At 47.3% G+C, this 20,350-nt stretch overlaps 1 protein-coding gene across 5 annotated transcripts in view; it reads left to right on the plus strand.

The window, feature by feature from the left end:
• Positions 1–721: 721 nt before the first annotated feature.
• The window catches only part of LOC105098767 (zinc finger protein 471), a 32,608-nt gene continuing 12,979 nt past the window's right edge, over positions 722–20,350 (plus strand). Inside the window, exons 1-4 of one of the 5 annotated variants that reach the window (XM_064489893.1) lie at positions 722–2,573; positions 3,877–4,062; positions 4,540–4,628; positions 7,869–10,384. Coding sequence is in view for 3 of the 5 variants with exons in the window: in XM_010991518.3 (XP_010989820.3) it covers positions 9,094–9,124 (31 nt within the window). In the remaining 2 variants the exon portion in view is untranslated. Of the gene's footprint in view, positions 2,574–3,876; positions 4,063–4,539; positions 4,629–7,868; positions 10,385–19,366; positions 19,457–20,350 lie in introns of those variants that run through there. The other 4 variants (XM_010991518.3, XM_031457326.2, XM_031457325.2 and 1 more) reach the window with 4 other exon arrangements.

The following is a 20,350-nucleotide window of genomic DNA, read 5'->3' on the forward strand; positions in this document are numbered from 1 at the left end:
GGAGCAGAGTCCTGGGAATGCACAGCTGAGGAGGAAACAAACATAAAGAAACCAGAATTTCGAACCCACTGCCTCCCATTTTTCAACCATGTCCAGAACAAACTCCAAGAAAGCTCACTGTCAATATGCAACATTTTTTAGTGTACACTGCTGGTTGCCGAGTACGCTAACCGGGCCTTTTTCAATGCCGCAGTCGCCTATTCGGGGATGGAATTAGTAACACTTAATGCAAATTGACAACATTGTAAACTGACTATACTTCGGCTTAAAAAAAAAAACCCTTAATTAAAATACAAAAAAATGTACAAATAACGATAGTCACTGTTACAATACTCGCCGAGCGCAGACACGCAGAGAGACACACACACACACGAGTTCCTTCCATGAACAACAACATACTGGTCCCGCCCGCACTACTTCACACTCGCCCACTCGCGGCGGCCTTCCAATCCACAGATCTGCACGCCGGTTCCGACCAGCGCCGAGCTCCTGGGAAATCCCTCCCAGAAGCGGTCCCAAGCCGCGGCAACCCCGCCCCATGCGACCAAACCTCAGCCCGCGCCGCCGACTCACGAAGCGAAGGGAAAACGATCCAGGAACTGCGGAGCATCCAAAAACGCGAAGAAGGTACCTCACCTGCCAGCCCGGCCGGAAGTTCCTGCCGCGGTGGCTCCTGGGAGTCGCGGAAGCGTCCGTGTGCGCATGTGCAGTCTCACCGCCTTTATTACGGAGACCTGAATGTCTTGGTATCCTGGCCAGCTAGGAGCCTGGACTCTGGTAGCCAGGGGCAGGTGCAGGACTCGGAGTGTCTGGGTTTGACAGAGAGCCCGGATGCCCTAAACCGAAAGGCTGTGGCCTCTTCTCCTGGTGTCTTGGGTCTGGGATGGAGCAGGGAGGTGCGTGGGGAATAGAACGCGCATGCGCTGGCGCCCGTGGAGGCGGGGCTTCAGCGCACTAGGTCTCTAGGGATCCTAGAAGGCACCCGAGAGTAACGGATACGCATGCACACAATGGCCCCTAGGGGCGTGGCTTTGTGTCCATGGGAGCCGGAGGTGGGAAGGCTGCGCAGGCGCATGGAGCACATCGCCGCCGCTTTCTGGAGGCACAGAAGCAGTTCGGTTTACGGGGAAAGGTTTCCCTGGTGGTGTATGGGGAGGGGCGCTCCGAGAGTCCCGGGTTGGGGTAGGGGTGGGCCGTCAGCGCCGGTGCGCCTGGTGGCTTGTTCCCCTGCATGTTGTTTCTTTGTGTGGTTGTGGGATTTGCTTCAGGCCTCTCTGGGTGTTTTGTTGATGACTCTTATGCGCTCTGCTCATCATTTGATTTTTCAGAACTTGGGTTTGCTCACGGTGTTACTAAACCAGGTTGGTTTGCCTGATGCGAGGTGCTGGCCAAGGCTGAAATCCAGTGGGACCCTACGATGCAAAAGCCCCCTGTGTTTTTTACTTCTTGTTTGTAGGGAAAAAGGCTTTAGTCCTCTAGGCCTTCCCCAAGGAGCAGGCACAAGTAATTACTAACTAGAGAAGTGACGGAATGCAGAAACAAAAAGCAGTCAAGCAAGAAAAGTAATGAGAAAATTCTAAGGAAAAGATGTGATTAAGTTGGACCCAGTGAAAGATGAATAGGAATGAATATAAATTCTACTTTAAATTTGGAAAATATTCTACTTGAAAGTGAATGTTTTTTGGTGATGGTTGCATAGCTATATGAATATAATAGAAATAAGTGAACCATAAACTTATAATGGGAAAATTTTATGGGGTGCAAGTTGTACCACAATAAAATTGCTTTTTAAAAAAGGAAGAAATAAAAATTAAAAAAGAAATGAAAGCTTAACCAATAGTTCAGTGACCAAATCGAGTTTTAATTCCTCCTTAAAGGATATACATAATAATCTGGCGCATATTTTTTCTTTTGGAAGGGGCACCGAGATATAAGGGTGCATAACTTTGAGTTCTTCTGCAGAAATCGACACCCTCCCCACCTGGTGGAGGATGGTGATTACGTTCTGACCGCTAGCGCATAGGCCCCAGATTGGTTGGAACCAGAAGATCGATGATGTTGACTCCCAAAATACCACCCAGTTACCTCACCACCAACCAACCAGAAGGAAGTCCACAAGCTGATCAAGCACCCTGTAACTCTTATCCCTAATGTCGCCTTTATTTTATTTATTAATTTTTTAATTTAAGTACAGTCAGTTTACAACGTTGTGTCAATTTCTGGTGTACAGCATCATGTTTCAGACATCCGTATAAATACATGTTTTTGTTTTCATATTCTTTCTCATTATAGGTTACTACAAGATACTGAATATAGTTCCATGTGCTATTCAGCAGAAACTTGTTGTATATCTATTTTATATACAGTAGTTAGTATCTGCAAATCTTGAACTCCCAATTTATCCTTCCCCACCCTTTCCACCCCTGGGGAAATTTGAGCAGATTTGAGGTTTTTTGGTTTTTTCATAGTTCCTTTCTTCTCCTCAGCTCTGCATTCACAAGACTCTTGTTCTTTAAGAGAGGGACCCTATAAAGGGGACCATGACCACTGGACTTCTGAAAAGCACATCACAAGTGAGTTGTGGTTTCTTTTTTTCTTTTCCTGCAGTGAGACCCCGAAGAATAAAGGTTAACCCTAACCCTAAAGAATTAAGTCATCTAATAACACAGAGATCCTCATGAAGACTGCAAAATATCAAGTGCCCCGAGCTTTAATCCCATGTCCAAGGACAAATTTTAAAAAGAAGTGAGTTTTTTTTTCCTTTTTCCTTACTGTTTGGAGAACAGCTTCCTTTTCACACACACACACATAAATTTAAACAGATATATTTTCCAATATTCTAGGAAATTACAAAATGCACTTATAAAAAGAGAAAGCCATAATCCCACAACCAGTCTTTTTTTTTAAACAGTTTTCATGTTTCCTTGTACTTACGTTTAAATTTCACCATGAAATACTGAGCGTTAAGTATATGCTGGCCTTATATTCAAATTTTTTTGAAATGCAAAGATAAATGGACAGGTGGCTTTAAAGATGTGATGTATTAGACTTTGTAGAACATATCAAACAATTAGAGAATCTAGAGTCTAGGGGGTGGTAGAATTCTGTCTATGTACATTTACACATTTAGTGGCCCAAGTAAACTCGAAAGAGACAGGAAGGCGTATGTGAAGCTTTGGGTTGCAGTTGGGGGAAAAACCCATTCAGGACGGAAATGAGGTCCTAGGCTGCTGACCGTCTCCCCTTGACTTCGGACTTTAGACAAAATAAGGAGTATTTATCAGTGTACAGAAACCACTGAACTGAGGGGGGAGGGTGTAGCTCAGTGGTAGAGCACATGCTTAGCTTGCACGAGCTCCTGGGTTCAATCCCCAGTACCTCCCATAAAAATACAATAAATAAATAAACCTAATTACCTACACCCCCCAAAAAAACCCACTGAATTATACAAAATCCCTATTTCTCAAGAAAAACTGCAGCAACAGGATAGGTTAAAGACTTGGCTCAGACCAACTAGGGTTTTGGGGGCCACAGTCTGAAGTGAGCAGGGCTGGCTGGGGGCTCGGAATCCAGCTGGATGGGGCAGCTCACATCCAGGACCTGTAGACTGGAACAGGCTGGAAACTCAGTCCAGTGGCGGAATGGTTCCTGCTTTCCTCAAAAATCCTTGTTTTCCGAACATGTTCCTGGGATGCTTCCCTCAAACCGGGCCCACAGCCCATGTTAACTATCTTGTTGATAATGTAGGATACTTATTTCTCCTCCAGAGAGCTGGTTTTCACTGTCTGTGCGTGTGTATGTTGTACTGGAGTAGGGGGAACAACTGGTTCCTACAGCGTACACCACAAAGCCTGTGTGGTACCTAATTTTTTTCAGCCAAGACTTCACACTTCTCTCCAGGGCCTCGTGAGTAAGAAAGTGTTTGCCGTTTCAGCAGTCAGTGACATTCACAAGATGTGGCCATCGACGTCTTCCATGAAGAGTGGGGATTCCTAAACCCAGCTCAGAGAGAATTGCACACGGCCATGATGTCGGAGACCTACCAGAACCTGGTCTGGCTGGGTAAGTGCATCCAGCCCTCAATTCAGCACCTGTTTTCTGCTGTGTGTTCCTCCTCCGATTGGCAATCTCTGGGGAACTATGATGACCTTTGCTTTATGTTTTTGTTCTGTGTCCCATGATGAGCACAGTTAGAAATGGACAACTTTCAGGGGGAGGGTACAGCTCAGTGGTAGAGCATGTGCTTAGCATGCATGAGGTCCTGAGTTTGATCCCCAGTGCCTCCATTAAAATAATAATAATTATAATTAATAATAATTATAAATGAATGAATGGATAAATGAATAAATAAACCTAATCGCCTCTCTCCCCTGGAAAAAAAAAAGAAAAGAGAAATGAACAACTTCCTCTTTCCCATCCTTCAGAAAACCTTTACACTTAATCTGGCCATTCTTATAAGGGCTTCTAACCTGATTCCTGTGGTTAGTGGGCTGAATTCTTGGGTAATGATGGCATGGCCATTTCTTTCTCTTTCCACAGGCATTTCCATTTCCGAGCCCTACACAGCCTTCCTGTCGGAGCAAGGGACACAGCGCAGAGTGGTGCAGAGGCAAGACCTCCACCGGCAGGTGAGTCAGGAACCAAGCAGAGGGAAGGCTGTATGTTCAAAAAGCCAGCTGCTCCCTGAGGTGACAGCAGTTTTAAGGTGTTTGGATGTCTCCCCTCAGAGGGCCTTTGGTTTGAGCTTCCCAGTGGGTCCATCATCCTCATTGGTCACCCTACTCTCATCCCTTTTTTAAATGATTACCGCCAGCCTCCAGATGTGTGTCCTGCCCCCTCGTTTGCGATCAGCTCCCCACCTCTGCTCCCTCGATTGTTTCACCAGCTCATCTTCCTCCCTTCCCTTCTTAAGGCTGTTTCCTTGAAAACATTCCTCAACACCTCTGTTGTTTTCATCTATCCAAAAAGTTCCCATTCTGTCCTCCGATTAATTAAGTGTATCTACCCCACAGCTGTTCCATTAACAAACGCATTCCATCTTTAATTCTGGCCAAGAATGAGGGTTTTCTAAAAGAACTGAACCCATCAAGGTATTTACTGTTTAACAAGAGGAATTAAGAGATGTTCTTAGTGGGGAGTGTGTAGCTCAGTGGTACAGCATGTGCTTAGCATGCACAATCAATCGTTGGTACCTCCATTCAAATTTTTTAAAAATTAAAGAAAAAAAAAGAGAGAGAGAGACCTTCTTAGCCACCCTTGGCAAAGTAGGAGCCAAGCTTGGAGAACTTCAAACAGAGTGACCACTGCCCAGGCCTGGGCAGTGGCCAGGGGTCAGCACATCAGCGGTGGACGGTGCAGGGGTTTGGCCACTGGTGTGTGTGGCTTGCCTGTGCTGCTGGACCTGCTCAAGCCCAGTCCTGGGCACTCCTCTCATGGCTCATGGAAGATTGCTACTGGGCCCACCCCACCTGAGAGCTGGTGGTTTGGACAGTACCCAGCTCACATGGGCGGTTTGGGCCACGTGAGCACTTGCTGTCTGAGTTTGCTTGAGCTGCTGTGACAAACGTACCATAGACCGGGTGGCTCAAACAATGAACTTTTATTTCTCACAGTTCCAAAGGCCAGGAATTGCAAGATCAAGGCACCAGTAGATTCAGTATCTGGAGAGAACGCCCACTTCCCGGTTCACAGACAACTGTCTCCTCGCTGTGTCCTCATGTGGAAGGGGTTCCCTTTTATGACAGCACTAATCCCATTCATGAGAGATCTACCATCATGGCCTAATCACCCCCAAAGCCCCCGCCTCCAAATACCGTGCCCCTGGGGGTTAGGATTTCAACATGTGAATGTGGGGGACACAGACGTTCAGTCCATGACAATGCCCCTCGGGTGGAGGGTCGCTCCTGGTACTGGGGATCATGCCAAGAGCTGTCGTTTAAACGGTGTGAAGGTCTCTGCTGCAGGCGGCGTTAATCTGGGGGTCTGCGCTGCAACTCTCCCGTTGCTGTCCCACGTGGCATCTTTTCCCACCACGGATACCTCTAGTCTCGTGGCATCTGCCCAGTGCTGGTCCAGGCATCAAGGCTGCTTCTAATACAGCCAGAACCTTGTTCTGGGTCTCACTCAAAACCAGTACTTTCCACCTAACCCAGTAAGCGGACCCGAGCAGTATTCCACATCCTCTCAAGCACGGTGCTGCTTTCTCAGTAACGGAGGTACATGATGCAAAAATTTATCCTTTACCTTGGCAGGGCTGGCCCAGCATCCCCTGGACCTCAGGACCCCTGAAAGCCTCCCTACCTGCCAGGTCCCTGAATCTCCCTCCACCTGGAGCGCATGTGTCCTACCAGGTCACCTCCGAGTGTGGGTCTCATGAACAGAGTATCATCAATACAGTGGGCCGGTGTGATGCTTGACTGAGCCATCAGGGTCTTCAGCTTATGCTGTGATATAGAGCAGGAGAGTTAACTTCAGTGCAGGGCCCAGACCCTTGTGTCACTCAGCTCGGGCTGCCCCAGCTCAGTTCCACAGATTCAGTGGCATAAATGCAGAAATGTATTTCCTCACAATTCTGCAGACTCTGCAGTCTGAGATCAAGGAGTCGGCAGGGTTGGCTCCTTCAGAGGCCTCTCTGTGGCTTGTAGACAGCCAGCTTTTCCCTGTGTCCTCACACGCACAATCTTCCCTCTGCACACATCTGTGTTCTCCTGTCTTCTTATAAGGTCACCATCATACTGGATTAGGACCCACCCTAATGACCTGAGTTTTCCTCTTTAAAGGCCCTCTCTCCAAGTATCTGCCCATCCACTCTGTGAATTTTTGTATCACTCATTATCCAGATTAATTGGATATGTACTTGTGTCATTTTATTTCAGTATTTTTTTAAATGTTTATTTAATCCATAAACTTTGGGTGGGGGAGGTCAATTAGGTTTTTATTTGTTTTAGTGGAAGTACTGGGAATTGAGCCCAGGACCTTGTGCATGCTAAGCACACGCTCTACCACTGAGCTACACCTCCCTCCTGAATGTTTCATTATTGAAAAAATGGATTGAGTGGATGGTGGCTAGTGAGTGTATGATAATGTTAAAATACTAAATAATATTAAAAATCTTCTAAACCTATAAAACCAGGGTAGGTTTGTTTGATCAAGTATCCAGTGACATGCTGTAAAAAGAAAAAGCAATAACCTCCTTGTGTCTCGTGTGTGTTTTCATTCTTACTTCCCTCAAGGACTCACAGTCACAGTGCAATGGGAGTATGGCTCACACCTTTATCCATGCTCACACACACCCCACAGACACACACCCAGGGAGCGTTTTCTTATTTTCTTTCTCTTTCTCTCTCTCTCTCTTTTTTTTTTTTTTTTGTGAAGGGAGGTATTTAGGTTTATTTATTTTTATTTTATTTATTTTTTTTAACGGAGTTACTGGGAATTGGACCCAGGACATCATGCATGCTAAGCACGCACTCTACCACTGAGTGAACCCTTCCTGGGTTATTTTCTTGTTCTTAAAAAATAGTTACCTTTCTTCACTTGTTAAAACTTTATCTCGGTCAGCTTCACCTCTTCAGGTCCGTATAGCTAAAACTCATCATTTCTAATAGTTCCACAAATAAACCGGACTGTTGGACATAGTGTCATCAGTTTAAATAGATACTTTCGGGAGAGGGTATAGCTCAGTGGAAGAGCGCCTGCTTAGCATGCACGGCCCCAGTACCTCCATTCAAACAAACGAACAAAAGATACGTTAATTCAACGGATATTTACTAATCAACTATACTTCAATTTTTAAAATTTAAAAAATTTTAAAAATAAAGTTATTTCAAATTTAAAATAATAATAAAGGGGTATTTATCTGTTCCCAGCGTTTCTGTCAGCGGAGCATGACAGGAGGCGTCCGCACACGTCCCCGGAAGGACTGGCGCCTTGGTCTGAGGGCGGAGTCGGCCGGAGAGAATGCCTGCCTCTGTTCGCGTCGGCGCGCTCACATGCGCGTTTTCACAGCGGGACTGTGTTTCAGGAAGAGCGTCCAAGAGGAAACACACCGATGTGAAATAGTGACGAAGGACGCAGGCGGCACCCGGAGAGACTCGGAAAAAGCCTCCCCCTCTGGCCCCAACCCCGACGGGCCTTCCCGTCCACCGGAGAGACGCTGGCGGCGCCACGAGTGTGGGAAGGCCTGCGGCCGCCGGGCCACTCTGCTCAGCATCCGGTCGGCAGGGGGGAGACCGTGAGTGCGGAAGGCCCTCGACCAGAGCGCCCACCTCTCGGAGCACCAGCCCCCCTCACCCGGGAGGAGGCCCTCGGGCGCAGCGGGTGCGGGAAGGCCTTCCGCTGCCCGCGGGCCTCACGCGTCACGGGAGCCCTCGCGGGGGCGGGGGCAAGCCCTGCACGGGCCAGGCCCGCAGCTAAGCCTCCCCCGGAGCGCGCAGCGCGTCAGGCACCAGGGGTTCATTCCGGGGAAAGGCCTGCGGAGGCAGCAGCGGCAGCACGTCCTTCACCGGCTGTCTTCGCCGCTTGAGCATCAGAGGACTCACCCCGGAGAGAAGCCCTGCCGGCGCCAGGGCTGCGGGAAGGCCTTTCGCCCGGCGGTGCAGCCCCCTCAACGCCGGAGAGTCCACCCCGGCGAGAAGGCCCGGGCGAGTAAGGAACGTGGGAGAGCCTCCACCTGCGGGTCCCCTTCGTGTGTCCAGGAGGCGTCACACGGGAGAACGGCCCTACGAGGGCCAGGTGTGCGGGAAAACCTTCAGCGGCCACTCTTCCCAGGTCACGCACGATCGGACTCGGCGGAGTGACGCCCTTCGGCTGCCCCACGAGCTGGAAGGCCTTTAACACGTCCTCCTCCTCGTCTACAAGGGTGTTCATCCCGGGGAAAGCCCTTCGGGGCCCCAGTGTGGGGAGTCCTTCAGGTGCAGGTGCCACCTTACTCGACATCAGCGTGTCCGTTCTAGAGATTAACCAGAGCCGGCTGGACTGGAGGACGGTGCTGTTCCAGTCACCGAACGAAGATCTGGGCAGCACGCAGCCAGCAGTTGGCACTGACTGTTTCAGGAGGCAGTTTATTTACAAGGGCTCAAGAATCACCAACAGATGGGGTGGCAACGAACCCACTTTGGAAAAGGCAAGTTCAGTTTAAGAGCTCATCTAGCGGCAGAGGATATAGCTCAAGAGGTAGAGTGCGTGCTTAACATGCACCAGGTCCCGGGTTCAATCCCCAGTGCCTCCATTAAAAGTAGTAGTAATAATAATAATTAAATAAATAAAACTCCTTCCTTCCCCACCTCCTCCCAAAAAGCAGGAGGTGAAACCACTGTCCTGTGACTGTTCACCCATGACCAGCAACACTTTCCAAACCGACCCCTGGTTTGTGTCACCTCCCATTTATCGTCCTAAAGCCAAGTTTACAATGCTGGTGTGCTGACAGCCAGAGATGAGGCAAAGAGATCACCTCTTGGCTTTTGTCCTGGCAGGAGAGACACTGTGTCTTCAAACCCAATGGAGAACTCCCCTCCCATGGGAGAGCCTTGGGTGTTGTACAATGTGAAAGAAAGACGGGCAGCTATGACTTAATGCTCTGCATCCTACAAATGGCGGTACCCATGTTGTTCCATGTTTAGCTTAGAATTGCCCGACCAGCGTCCCTTCCTGAACTCTCCCTCCCTTCAGCTGCTGTGTTCTCAAGATCTTATCACTGTGTCTGTCACCTTTGAACAAGGATAGAAGGACCAGCACAAAGGAACAGCACCAGGATGGATAGAAGGGTATCAGATAGATGTTAGCAGATGTTCCTTAACTGAGCTCACAGGAGTTTTTTTTTCTTTTTCCTTGATTTTCTATTACACGTTCATGCAAAAGCATTTATAAAAAGCATGATGGGGAGGGTATAGCTCAGCGGTGGAGTGCCTGCCTAGCATGCGTGAGGTCCTGGGTTCAATCTCCAGTACCTCCGTCAAAAATAAACCAACCTAATTACCTCACCACCACCCCCAAAAAATAAGAAAATAATTTACCATTTGGGAAAATGTGTGTATTTCTGCCAACGTGGGGTACCCTGATATTCACAAGGCTGGCACAACAGAAGAAAGAAGCATTTTTATGTTGGGATTTGCTAAGCTTTGACGTGACAGAAGCAGGGGTGGTGAAACAGCGCCCCTTCCGGGCAGCTTTCGGAATCACATTGTCTTGATGATCGCGGTAGCCTATCGCAAACGCTGGGAGAGAGAGCAAGGACCCGTTCTGCCGGTTTGTTGGTTGATTAAATTTCTCGTGATTCTGTGTGTGGAGCGTTCGCATTGTATCCGGGGAACGTCGACTCTGATCTGTGTGATTCGGCTGGTATTGAACCTCCGGGACCCTGCACAGGGCTCGGACGGCTGAGAAGGTAATCCCAGAGCCTCCGTGTTCGCTGTCAGCTGCTGCCGCTTTTCCCTTCCACGTGGTCCCCAATCCTCCCCGTCGCCTGAACTCTTCATGCGGTCTGGACAGAGTAGCTGGACCTCCTACACGATAGACCAGCGCTCCCAAGAGTGCAAAACACAAATGGCCAGGCCTTCTTAAATTTCTCTAAACAGGGTTTTGTTAACAAACCTTGCATAACCTGTATCAGATTAGCCCCTAAATATTTAATATTTTTATTCTATTTGTCTTGCTAAAATTTCAATTTATGAGTGCTCATTGCTAGTATATACAAACACACTAGATCTTTGTATATCCATCTTACGTTCTGCAACCATACTAAACTCAATTATTCTAAGGTCTTGTTTTGTTTTGTTACATTTCATGGGTTGTAAATGAAAAGTCTTGCCAGTCATATTAGTAAACAGAGAATGCTGTGGCCATCAAGTCATCAGCCAGTACTGCCACCATCATCCCCAGCCCCTCCACCCTCTGAATCCCTATTGACAGTGAGCACAGTGAACTCAGGATACAGACCCTCAGGCAGCCCAGCCTCTGCAGCCACCCCCATCAGTGCCCTATGAGGGAACTCAGGAAGGGAAAGAAAAGGACACTGGCTCTAGACAGCTAGGTGCACATCAAAAGAATGATTTCTGTGAGCCCAGACCTTTGTGCCTTCCCATCCATAGGAAAGCGCTAAGTTCCTTGAGATATCTGGTTTTCTTTCATTAACAGTCATCTTTTGATGTTCTGACTACCTGGTCTTTGTTGCACAAAATCGTATATCCTGGCTTCTGCCTTGCCCCTTTGGAGCAGTCCCTCAGAGCCATCTGAGAGGCTGTCGTCGCGGGTTTAAGTCCTCAGAAATGTCCCCTGAATAAAACATAACCCAGCTTTTAGGTTGTGCATTTCGTTTCAGTCGACTGGCTGTTGTACCTAAGGCGATCGTGTCTTCTTCAAATAAAGACAGTGTGCTTTGCCTTTCACGCCTGGGCGCCTTACTTTTCCTGGCCTTAGTGCTGGCCGGAGCCAGTATTAAGTAGTTACAGCATTAAGCAGAAGAAGTGAGATCGGTATCTTCACTTTTCTCCTGATTTTAGGGGAAAAGCATCCAATCTCTTACCACTAGGCATCAGATTAGGTGGTTTTGAAAAAACAAATTGTTTTAGTCACGTTGAGGACGTTCCCTTCTTTCCTAGTTTGCTCAGAGTCTTTTAGAAGTCAGGCATGCTGCATTTCGTCAAAAGCTTTTCTGCATCTAGTAAGACAATAGTATGGTATTTCTGGGTTTTTCGTTGTTGTTGCTGAGTTTTTAACGCGGTGAATTATATTGCTTGATTTTCAGATGTTAAAACCACTTTGCCTTCCTTGGGTAAAACCCACGTGGTCACACTGTATGTGGATGTAATTAATGCCACTGAATTGTACAATGAAAATGGGTAAAATGGAGATTTAATGTTAGGTATATTTTACCGCAATTAGAAGGAGGAGGGGGAGGAGCGGAGAGGAGAGAAGAGAAGGGGAAGGAGGAGAAGGAGGGGAGAGGGGACGAGGAGGAGGGGGGAGGGAGGAGGAGGGAGAGAAAGGAGGGGGAGGGGAGGGGGGAGAAGGAATCAAACCTTCCGCAGCCAAGGGCCTCAGCAAGCAGAACAGGATCCCCTTCCTTGAGGGGACAAGCTGCAGAGCCAGCTGCGGGCGGGAGGCAGCGAGCGCACCTCCACGCTGTGGCAGAGCCCAGCTGAGCAATGATCGGCCCCTCGCGCCAGGTGACCCAGCTCTGAACGTTCCTTCGGGAGCAGGGCCACCTTTTATCCTCCGGCCTCCAAGTGTTGGCCCTGAGATGGGTTTTCGGGTTGGGAACTCGGCGCTGCGCGGCGGGGCTGAACGTGGAGAAGCGACGCCACCCTTCCCGGGGCGGAGGGGCTGCGGCTCCCGCACCTGCCGCTTCTCCCTCGCGCATCCTGCCCCAATGTGCCTGGCCCAGCAGCCTTCGGGAATGTCTCCCACCCGTTCCTTCCCGCTCTTTACAACCCCAGGGGCGCCACACCGTGTGACTGTTGCTGTGCGGGGGTGACGGGGGGGCCTTCACCTGGGAAGACCGGTGCCCCTCTGCCAGCCTGCGAGCCGGCTCCGCCGCTTCCCCTTCAGTGGCTTCTTCTCCGCTGTCCCTACGCCGGGTGCAGGCGTCGCTCGCTTTGTTGTCCTTCTCACATGTCGCGTTTATTTATTTTTCTACATGCGAAAGCTCTCCGGCAACTCTGAGCTGAGCAAGTCTGGTCGGTGCCGTTTCTCCAACAGCATTTGCTCACTTGTCACACCTGGGTCGTTCTTGCCGTATTTCAAAGGTTTTCAGTGTTATTACTATACTTGCTATATTGATCGGTGATCAGCAGTCTAGCTGTGGTTCTTTTCCCAATTTCTTTATTTACTTTTTTATTGAAGTATAGTCACTTTCACAATGTGTCAATTTCTTGCATATAGCATAATAGTTCAGTCATGCATATACAAACACACATACTCTTTCATATTCTCATTATAGATTACTACAAGATGTTGAATATAGTCCTCTGTGCTATACAGTATAAACTTGTTTACCTATTTCATATTTAGTAGTTAGTATCTGCAAATCTCGAACTTCCGATTTATCCCTTCCGACCCCCTTTCCCTTGTAACCATGAGTTTGTTTTCTTTTTCTTTCTTCCTTTTCTTCTAGCTGTTAACAAGGATTTATTCCAGTTTTAGGATTTAATATATAACTTGTAGAAATGTAATTTTCAGAAACCGAAGTTTCTATTAAAAAGAAGATTTTAGTACACTGATGTAATCTTCCTAGAATATTATTCCTAGGAAGTAAGGAAAAGTCCTGCAGTGTTGTATGTAGTTCTACTTGGTAATAATTGACTGGACCCATTTGGGAATGGTCTCCTTTAGGAGACATGAGCTTGTTTTCTATGTCTGTGGGCTGTTGCTGTTTTGTAAATAAGTTAATTTGTGTCTTTTTTTTTTTTTTAGATTCCACAAATAAGTGATATCATATGGTTTTTTTTCTTTCTCTTTCTGGCTTATTTCGCTTAGAATGGCAATCTCCAGGTCCATCAATGTTGCTGCAAATGGCATTATTTTATTCTTTTTATGGCTGAGTAGTATTCCATTGGACAAATGTACCACATCTTCTTTATCCAGTCATCTGTCAATGGACATTTAGGTTGTTTCCATGTCTTGGCTACTGTAAATAGTGCTGCTATGAACATTGGGGTGCACGTGTCTTTATAAATTAAGTTTCCCTCTGATGAACACATAGTTTTTATATGCACTGGGAAACCAAATAATTCATGTGACTCACTTTGTTGTGATGTTCGCTGTATTGCAGAGATCTGAGCTGATCTTGTAATATCTCTGAGGTCTCTCTGTATGTAGAAGTTAGTGGATTTGTCCCCCAAATGTGTAATGGTTAATTTTTTATGTCAACTTGACTGAGCCACAAGGTGCCCAGATGTTTGGTCAAATATCATTCTGGTTTCTGTGAGGATGTTTTGGGGATGGGATTAAAATTTAAATCAGTGGATTTTGAGGAAAGCAGGTTGATCTTCCTAATGTGATGGGCCTCACTTAATCAGTTGAAGGCCTGAATAGAACAAAAAAGACCAAACTCCCCTGAACAACAGAGGATTCTCTGGCAGTGGCCTTTGGGCATATATCTGCAACACCAGCTCTTCCTGGTCCTGCAGCAGATGGCCTTCGGACTGGAACTGAAACAGCTCCCCTGTGTCCCAAGTCTGCCAGCCCACCCTGCAGATTTTGGACTTGCCAGCCTCCATAATCACAGGAACCAATTCCTTACAGTAAATCTCTGTGTCTGTCTACATCCTATTGGCTCTGTTTCTCTGGAAAACTCTGACTAATATAAAGGGCCTGGCTATCTGTGTTTCTAGCTTGACTATGAACTTCTTATGGGCTGAGACACTATTTCACTGACCTCAGAACACTTAGGATCCAACACGGGCCCAGAGAATATTTGTCGACTAGAGTAAAATTGACTATTTTAAAACCATTGCTATTTCATCTTCCTGGAGTGTTAAGTGGGACCTCTCTGCTTTGGACAGAATCTTAGCAGGGATTTTATAGGAATTATTATTTTATATGAAATATGTTATCTGGTTCTTGGGGGGTGGGGGGAAGGCCATACCTAAGATCCCAGTATTATTTTATTTTTTAAATAATATTTTAATTTTTTACTTATTTATTTATTTAACAGAGGACCTGGAGACTGAACCTGGAACCTCACATATGCTAAGTACTGGTTCTACCGCTGAGATATACCCCCACATCCCCAGTATTATTTTGATAGTTATATGCTCAGTTTTGTGTCAATATGCATATCTTATCTTTTAAAATGTGAAACAATTAGTAATGACCTATTTCTCCCTGTCTTAGTCAACTGCTGTGATTTTTTTTAAATTAGTAATAAAATCAGAAAGATGAATATCACATGATATCACTTACATGCGGAATCTAAAAAATAATACAAATGAACTTATCCAAAAAACAGAAATAGACTCACAGATACAAAAAAACAAACGATTACCAAAAGGGAAAGACGGGAGCAGGATAAACTAGGAGTTTGGGATTAGTAGATACACACCACTGTATATAAAATAAACAAGGTCCTACGGTATAGCACAGGGAACTATATTCAATATCTTGTAATAACCTATAATGGAAAAGAACATGAAAAATAATATATATGTATAACTGAATCACTATGCTGTACACCAGAAACTCTAACACAACATTTTAATGAACTATATCTTAATTTTAAAATTACTAATAAAATCAACTGCCCTTTCTTCTCTCTCCTGTCTCGGTAGAAAGTAGGCCATTGTTCCACCAGATTCTTAGCGTTTTGTAAGGCCTGGTCCTCAGAGTGTTGTCTAAGGCGAGGCTGACAGCTTTTCGTCTGGCCTGTTCTGCTTACTCTCGGTTTTTGAGAACTGTCATCGGTCCGGAGAGCTGCCACCATCAGCAGATACCATCAGCCTTCATCTTAGCTGAAACATCAAGGAAGGAATCGGGCCCAGACGTGTCAGGGGAACCTGTGTGACTCACAAGCCCCCTTGAGCTAGTGGGTCTTCAGGAAGCAGAGAAAGGGACAGAATTTCCCAGAAGGGGTAGCAGCTCTCATCCCTTCACGTAAAACTGAGTTGACGCTAGGGACAGTAGGCTGTACTGCTGAACATGCTATGTTCACCTGCAGCGAAGCCTGTTGGGTCCCTTGCTTGCTAATCATTCGGTCTAAGTCGCTTTGCTCTGGGATGTGGATTTCAGGGGGAGACTCACCAGGGCTCTGAAAGAGAAAATTCATCTTCCATGAAGTAGAGGCATTGTAATTGGTGCCTCTGTCCAGCAGGTGGCGGTGTTGTACCGCAAATGAGAGATTTCCCAACTTTTTTTTTTTTTTTTAATTTAATTTTTTGGTGGGGAGGAGGGAAGTATAGATTCACTTATTTACTCACTTATTTATTTAATGAAGGGACTGGGGATTATCCCAGGACCTCACGCATGCTAAGCATACGCTCTGCCACTGAGCTATACCCCCACATCCCCAGTATTATTTTTAATAGTTATATGCTTCGTTTTGTGTTGATGTGAGTTACTTATCTTTTAAAATGTGAAACAATTAGTAATGACCTATTTCTCCCTGTCTTAGTCAACTGCTGTGATTTTTTAAAATTACTAATAAAGTCAGAAAGATAAATATCGTATGATATCCCTTATATGTGGAATCTAAAAAATGATGCAAATGAACTTATTTAAAAAAACAGAAATAGACTCACAGACATAGAAAACAAAGGGGGTTCTCAAAGGGGAAAGTGTAGGATAAATGAGGAGTTTGGAATTTGCAGATGCACATTACTTTCTATAAAATAGATAAACAACAAGGTCCTACGGTATAGCACAGGGAACTATATTCAATATCTTGTAATAACCCATAATGGAAAAGAACATGAAAAATAATATATATGTATAACTGAATCACTATGCTGTACACCAGAAACTCTAACACAACATTTTAATGAACTATATCTTAATTTTAAAATTACTAATAAAATCAATTGCCCTTTCTTCTCTCTCCTGTCTCAGAAGAAAATAGGCCATTGTTCCACCAGATTCTTAGCGTTTTGTAAGGCCTGGTCCTCAGAGTGTTGTCTAAGGCGAGGCTGACAGCTTTTCATCTGGCCTGTTCTGCTTACTCTCGGTTTTTGAGAACTGTCATCAGTCTGGAGAGCTGCAAACGTTAACAGATATTATCAGCCTTCGTCTTAACTGAAACATCAAGGAATCGGGCCCAGACGTGTCAGGGGAACCTGTGTGACTCACAAGCCCCCTTGAGCTAGTGGGTCTTCAGGAAGCAGAGAAAGGGACTGAATTTCCCAGAAGGGGTAGCAGCTCTCATCCCTTCACGTAAAACTGAGTTGACTCCGGCCAGCGAAGCCTGTTGGGTCCCTTGCTTGCTAATCATTCGGTCTAAGTCGCTTTGCTCTGGGATGTGGATTTCAGGGGGAGACTCACCAGGGCTCTGAAAGAGAAAATTCATCTTCCACGAAGTAGAGCCGCTGTACTTGGTACCTCTGTCCAGCAGGTGGCGGTGTTGTACCGCGAATGAGAGATTTCTCGGCGGGGTTTTTTTGGGGGGGGGAAGATGAGGAGGAGGGAGGTAGTAAGGTTTGTTTGTTTGTTTGTTTGTTTGTTTAATAGAGGGACTGGGGATTGACCCTAAGACCTCATGCATGCTAAACTCCGGCTCTACCGCTGAGCTATACCCTCCCCTCTGATTTTTTTTTTAAACCTAAAGCGTTCATTCCCCGCCCCTCCTTTTCATTTTGTGATGTCATATTGTTTTCATTAGCTCACCTGGGAGGGGTCAGGTATTGCTTCTACTTGGGGCAATCTCGGAATGAGACAAGCTTTTCTAATCTTTTGTGGGCATTCACTGGACAGAGAACATACCCATTTTAAAAATTCATCCTTGCCGCATCTGTTAATTGAGTAATCACTGTGGCCAGGAACTGTTCTAAGCAGAAATAAAACAAACAGAACTCCCATGAAGTACATATTTTTAGCAAGGGAGTTAGACAATACACAGATAAACAAGTAAATATATAACCTAATATGAGACAGTAAAAGGGAAATCACAAATCACGTTAGTGCGACTTCACACTAGGTGGTGCCATTTTCTCATTGATACATTGAATCAAGCTGACTTTGGCTTTAAGTCTCCTTTGCAAACACTGCTTAAACCCTATCAGTTGAATTCAAACACTTTTTTTTTTAACCCACAGAAACATAGACCCAGGAGTTTAGTGCATGCATGTTAGGGGTTACAGCACCTGCAGGGAGAATAGCTATTCTCTAGCTGGGTGCTTGAAAAAGTGCGGGCAGTGAAGGTGAGAGCGGGGAGTCTGAATAGTGGGGACAGTGATGAGGCTTTTTGTCTCCCCCCCCCCCCGCCCCCAAGCACCCAGCTCTGCCTATGACTGTGTGGCCACATGGGGGTCCCCTTGGCATCTGAATCCAGAAGAGCTGTGAAAGTTTCAGCCCCTTGCCTGCCCGAGATCCTCCAGCCCACTCGACTCTTTTCTTACAGGGGCTGAGGTTGGGGGCTGCAGGGAGAAGTTCCCTTATGAGATTCACACCAGGCAGCCAGGCTTTGCAAGTACTTTTTGGCTTCAAGCAGCCACCAGCTCAGGCTTGACAAACGACGACTTTGGCCCACCTAAAGCTCTGTATTTTTATTGCTGATGTCATTCCCCTCAGTTTGGGGGAACCCTTGACTTGGCACCCACAGCCACAATGTCTTCATGGGGTTTACTCCCTCATTGTCACGGTAACACCCCGTCCCCCCCCCCACCTCGTACCCTTAGGAGGGTGACCACAACCAAAGCAGCATTTGAGTGTCAATGGATGGGTAGGATGGGGGGTCCTAACGTCCCACATTTGGGTGAGACCATTTGCTACAGTGTCAAGAAGTCTTTGCTTGTCTCCTAACCTTGCTGTGAGGGCCCTGGTCATTTCTCTCCCAGAAAGCCTATGGATATGAGCATGTGCTACACGGACTGAATGTTTGTGTCCTCCCCAAATTCCCATGTTGAAGCCCCACCTCTTCTCTCTTTTCCTCTCCCCTATTTTCTATTTCTGCATAGCTTTTCCCACCCCTCGATATTCTACTTATTTCACTCCTTCTTTTGTGGTCTGTCTCCCTTCACTTGAAAGTAAGATCTAAGGGGGCGGGGAATTTTGTGGTTTTCTTCTCTGCTATATCCCCCCGAATGGCTTTTTCTTATTTGATTCAGCTTCCAAGGCAGGTACTAATTCTACCGTTATCTCGGTCTCCCATGCCGCGGACCCTTCCCACTCTGGTCGGGGGCAGAATGGGGTTCAATTCCAGTAGTCTGGTTCCAAAGGCGTCGTCTCACTCACTGCTTCTGAACAGTGATAACGGCATTCCCATTTTGCAGGTGAGACATTCACTCATTTGCTGTAATCACAGAGGTGACAGACCCGGCCGGGGTTTCCTCGCTGATCATACTGTCACAAAACTTAGCACAGTAGTTAAATGACGCTCCCACGGCAGGCTCAGAGGGCCCCACTCCGAGAGACACCGCGGTCACACGGACCCAGACAGCGTCACATCACAGAGGCGCCCACCAAGCTGGTCTCCAAGGCGCAGCGGACCCCGTAACTAGGGACGCTGCCGGTCTCCAGGCGAGGGGCGGGGGAGGGAGCATTCTACGCGCCTGCGCACACTGCCTCCCAGCCCCGCCCAGCCCCGCCCCGCCCCGCCCCGCTCCTGAAACCCAGGCCACGCCCCTCGAGCGTGCAGCCTAAGAACACGCCCCTCTCGCTCGCGGACAACTCCTCCCTCCTCGGAGGTTCCGCGCCTGCGCACTCGGCGTCCCGGCGTCGACTCTCGAAGGCGTTGGGGCGAGAGCGGCTGGCTTGCGGGGGAGGCCGGTGGGTTGTTCTGGGTCGTCGGGTGTGGAAGCCTCCGGGCGGGCAGGTGAGGCAGGCGGGCCGGGCGGCTCTGACCCAGGTGGGGGGCTGTGGGGCGGCTGGAGCGCGATGTGTGTGGGAGACACTGGTGCGTGAGTGCGCGAGGCCCCGTGAGAGACCCGCATGTGTGTGGGGGTGTGGGGTGTGTGGGGGTGGGGGTGGGGGGGTGGGGTGTGTGTGTGGGAGGGTGATGTGGGGTGTCGGGGTGTGTGGTGGGTGTGTGTGGTGTGGGTGTGTGTGACTGAACGCGCAGAGAGCACGTGACCAGTGATGTTGGTGTGGGTGTGAGAAGCAGGTGCCTGTGATACAGGGAAGATGCGGGGCAAGACGATGGCCGTGTCCCAGGTCGCAGGAGAGTCCCTGGTGCGCGCCCTCCAAGTGTGGGTCCTTAGCTTCCAAGGGGAGCCACTGCTGAGTAAAAGTAGATTTATTCAGAGAAGTACGTAGTCCTTAGAGTGCAGCGAGCTCTCTCAGAAGACAGGAGAGAGGCCATCAGGTGTCTGGGTGGGCGTTCAGTTTAAAGTAACAGTAGTTACACACGCCTTAGACCTAGTGTGGTCCATCTCACTCGGAAGGGAGAGCGGCCATGAGGTGTCGGGGTTGCTAGTTTTTATGGGCTTGGTAACTTTATTTTTTAATTTTTACTTTTTTCTTACTTTTTTGAAGGGGAAGTAGTTATGTTTATTTATTTATTTTATTTTTTAAATTAAGTTAAAAAATTTTAATGGTACTTCTGGAGATTGAACCCAGGACCTCCTGCATGCTAAGCGTGCGCTATACCCTCCCCCACCCTAGGCTGGGGTAACTTTATATGCTAACAAGTGGCAGGATTATTCCAACTGTTTTGGGGAAGGGATTCCCAAAAATTGGACCACCACCCCCTTTTTGGCCTTTTATGGTC

This window comes from Camelus dromedarius, chromosome 9, assembly GCF_036321535.1.
Source record: "Camelus dromedarius isolate mCamDro1 chromosome 9, mCamDro1.pat, whole genome shotgun sequence".
NCBI lineage: Eukaryota > Metazoa > Chordata > Mammalia > Artiodactyla > Camelidae > Camelus > Camelus dromedarius.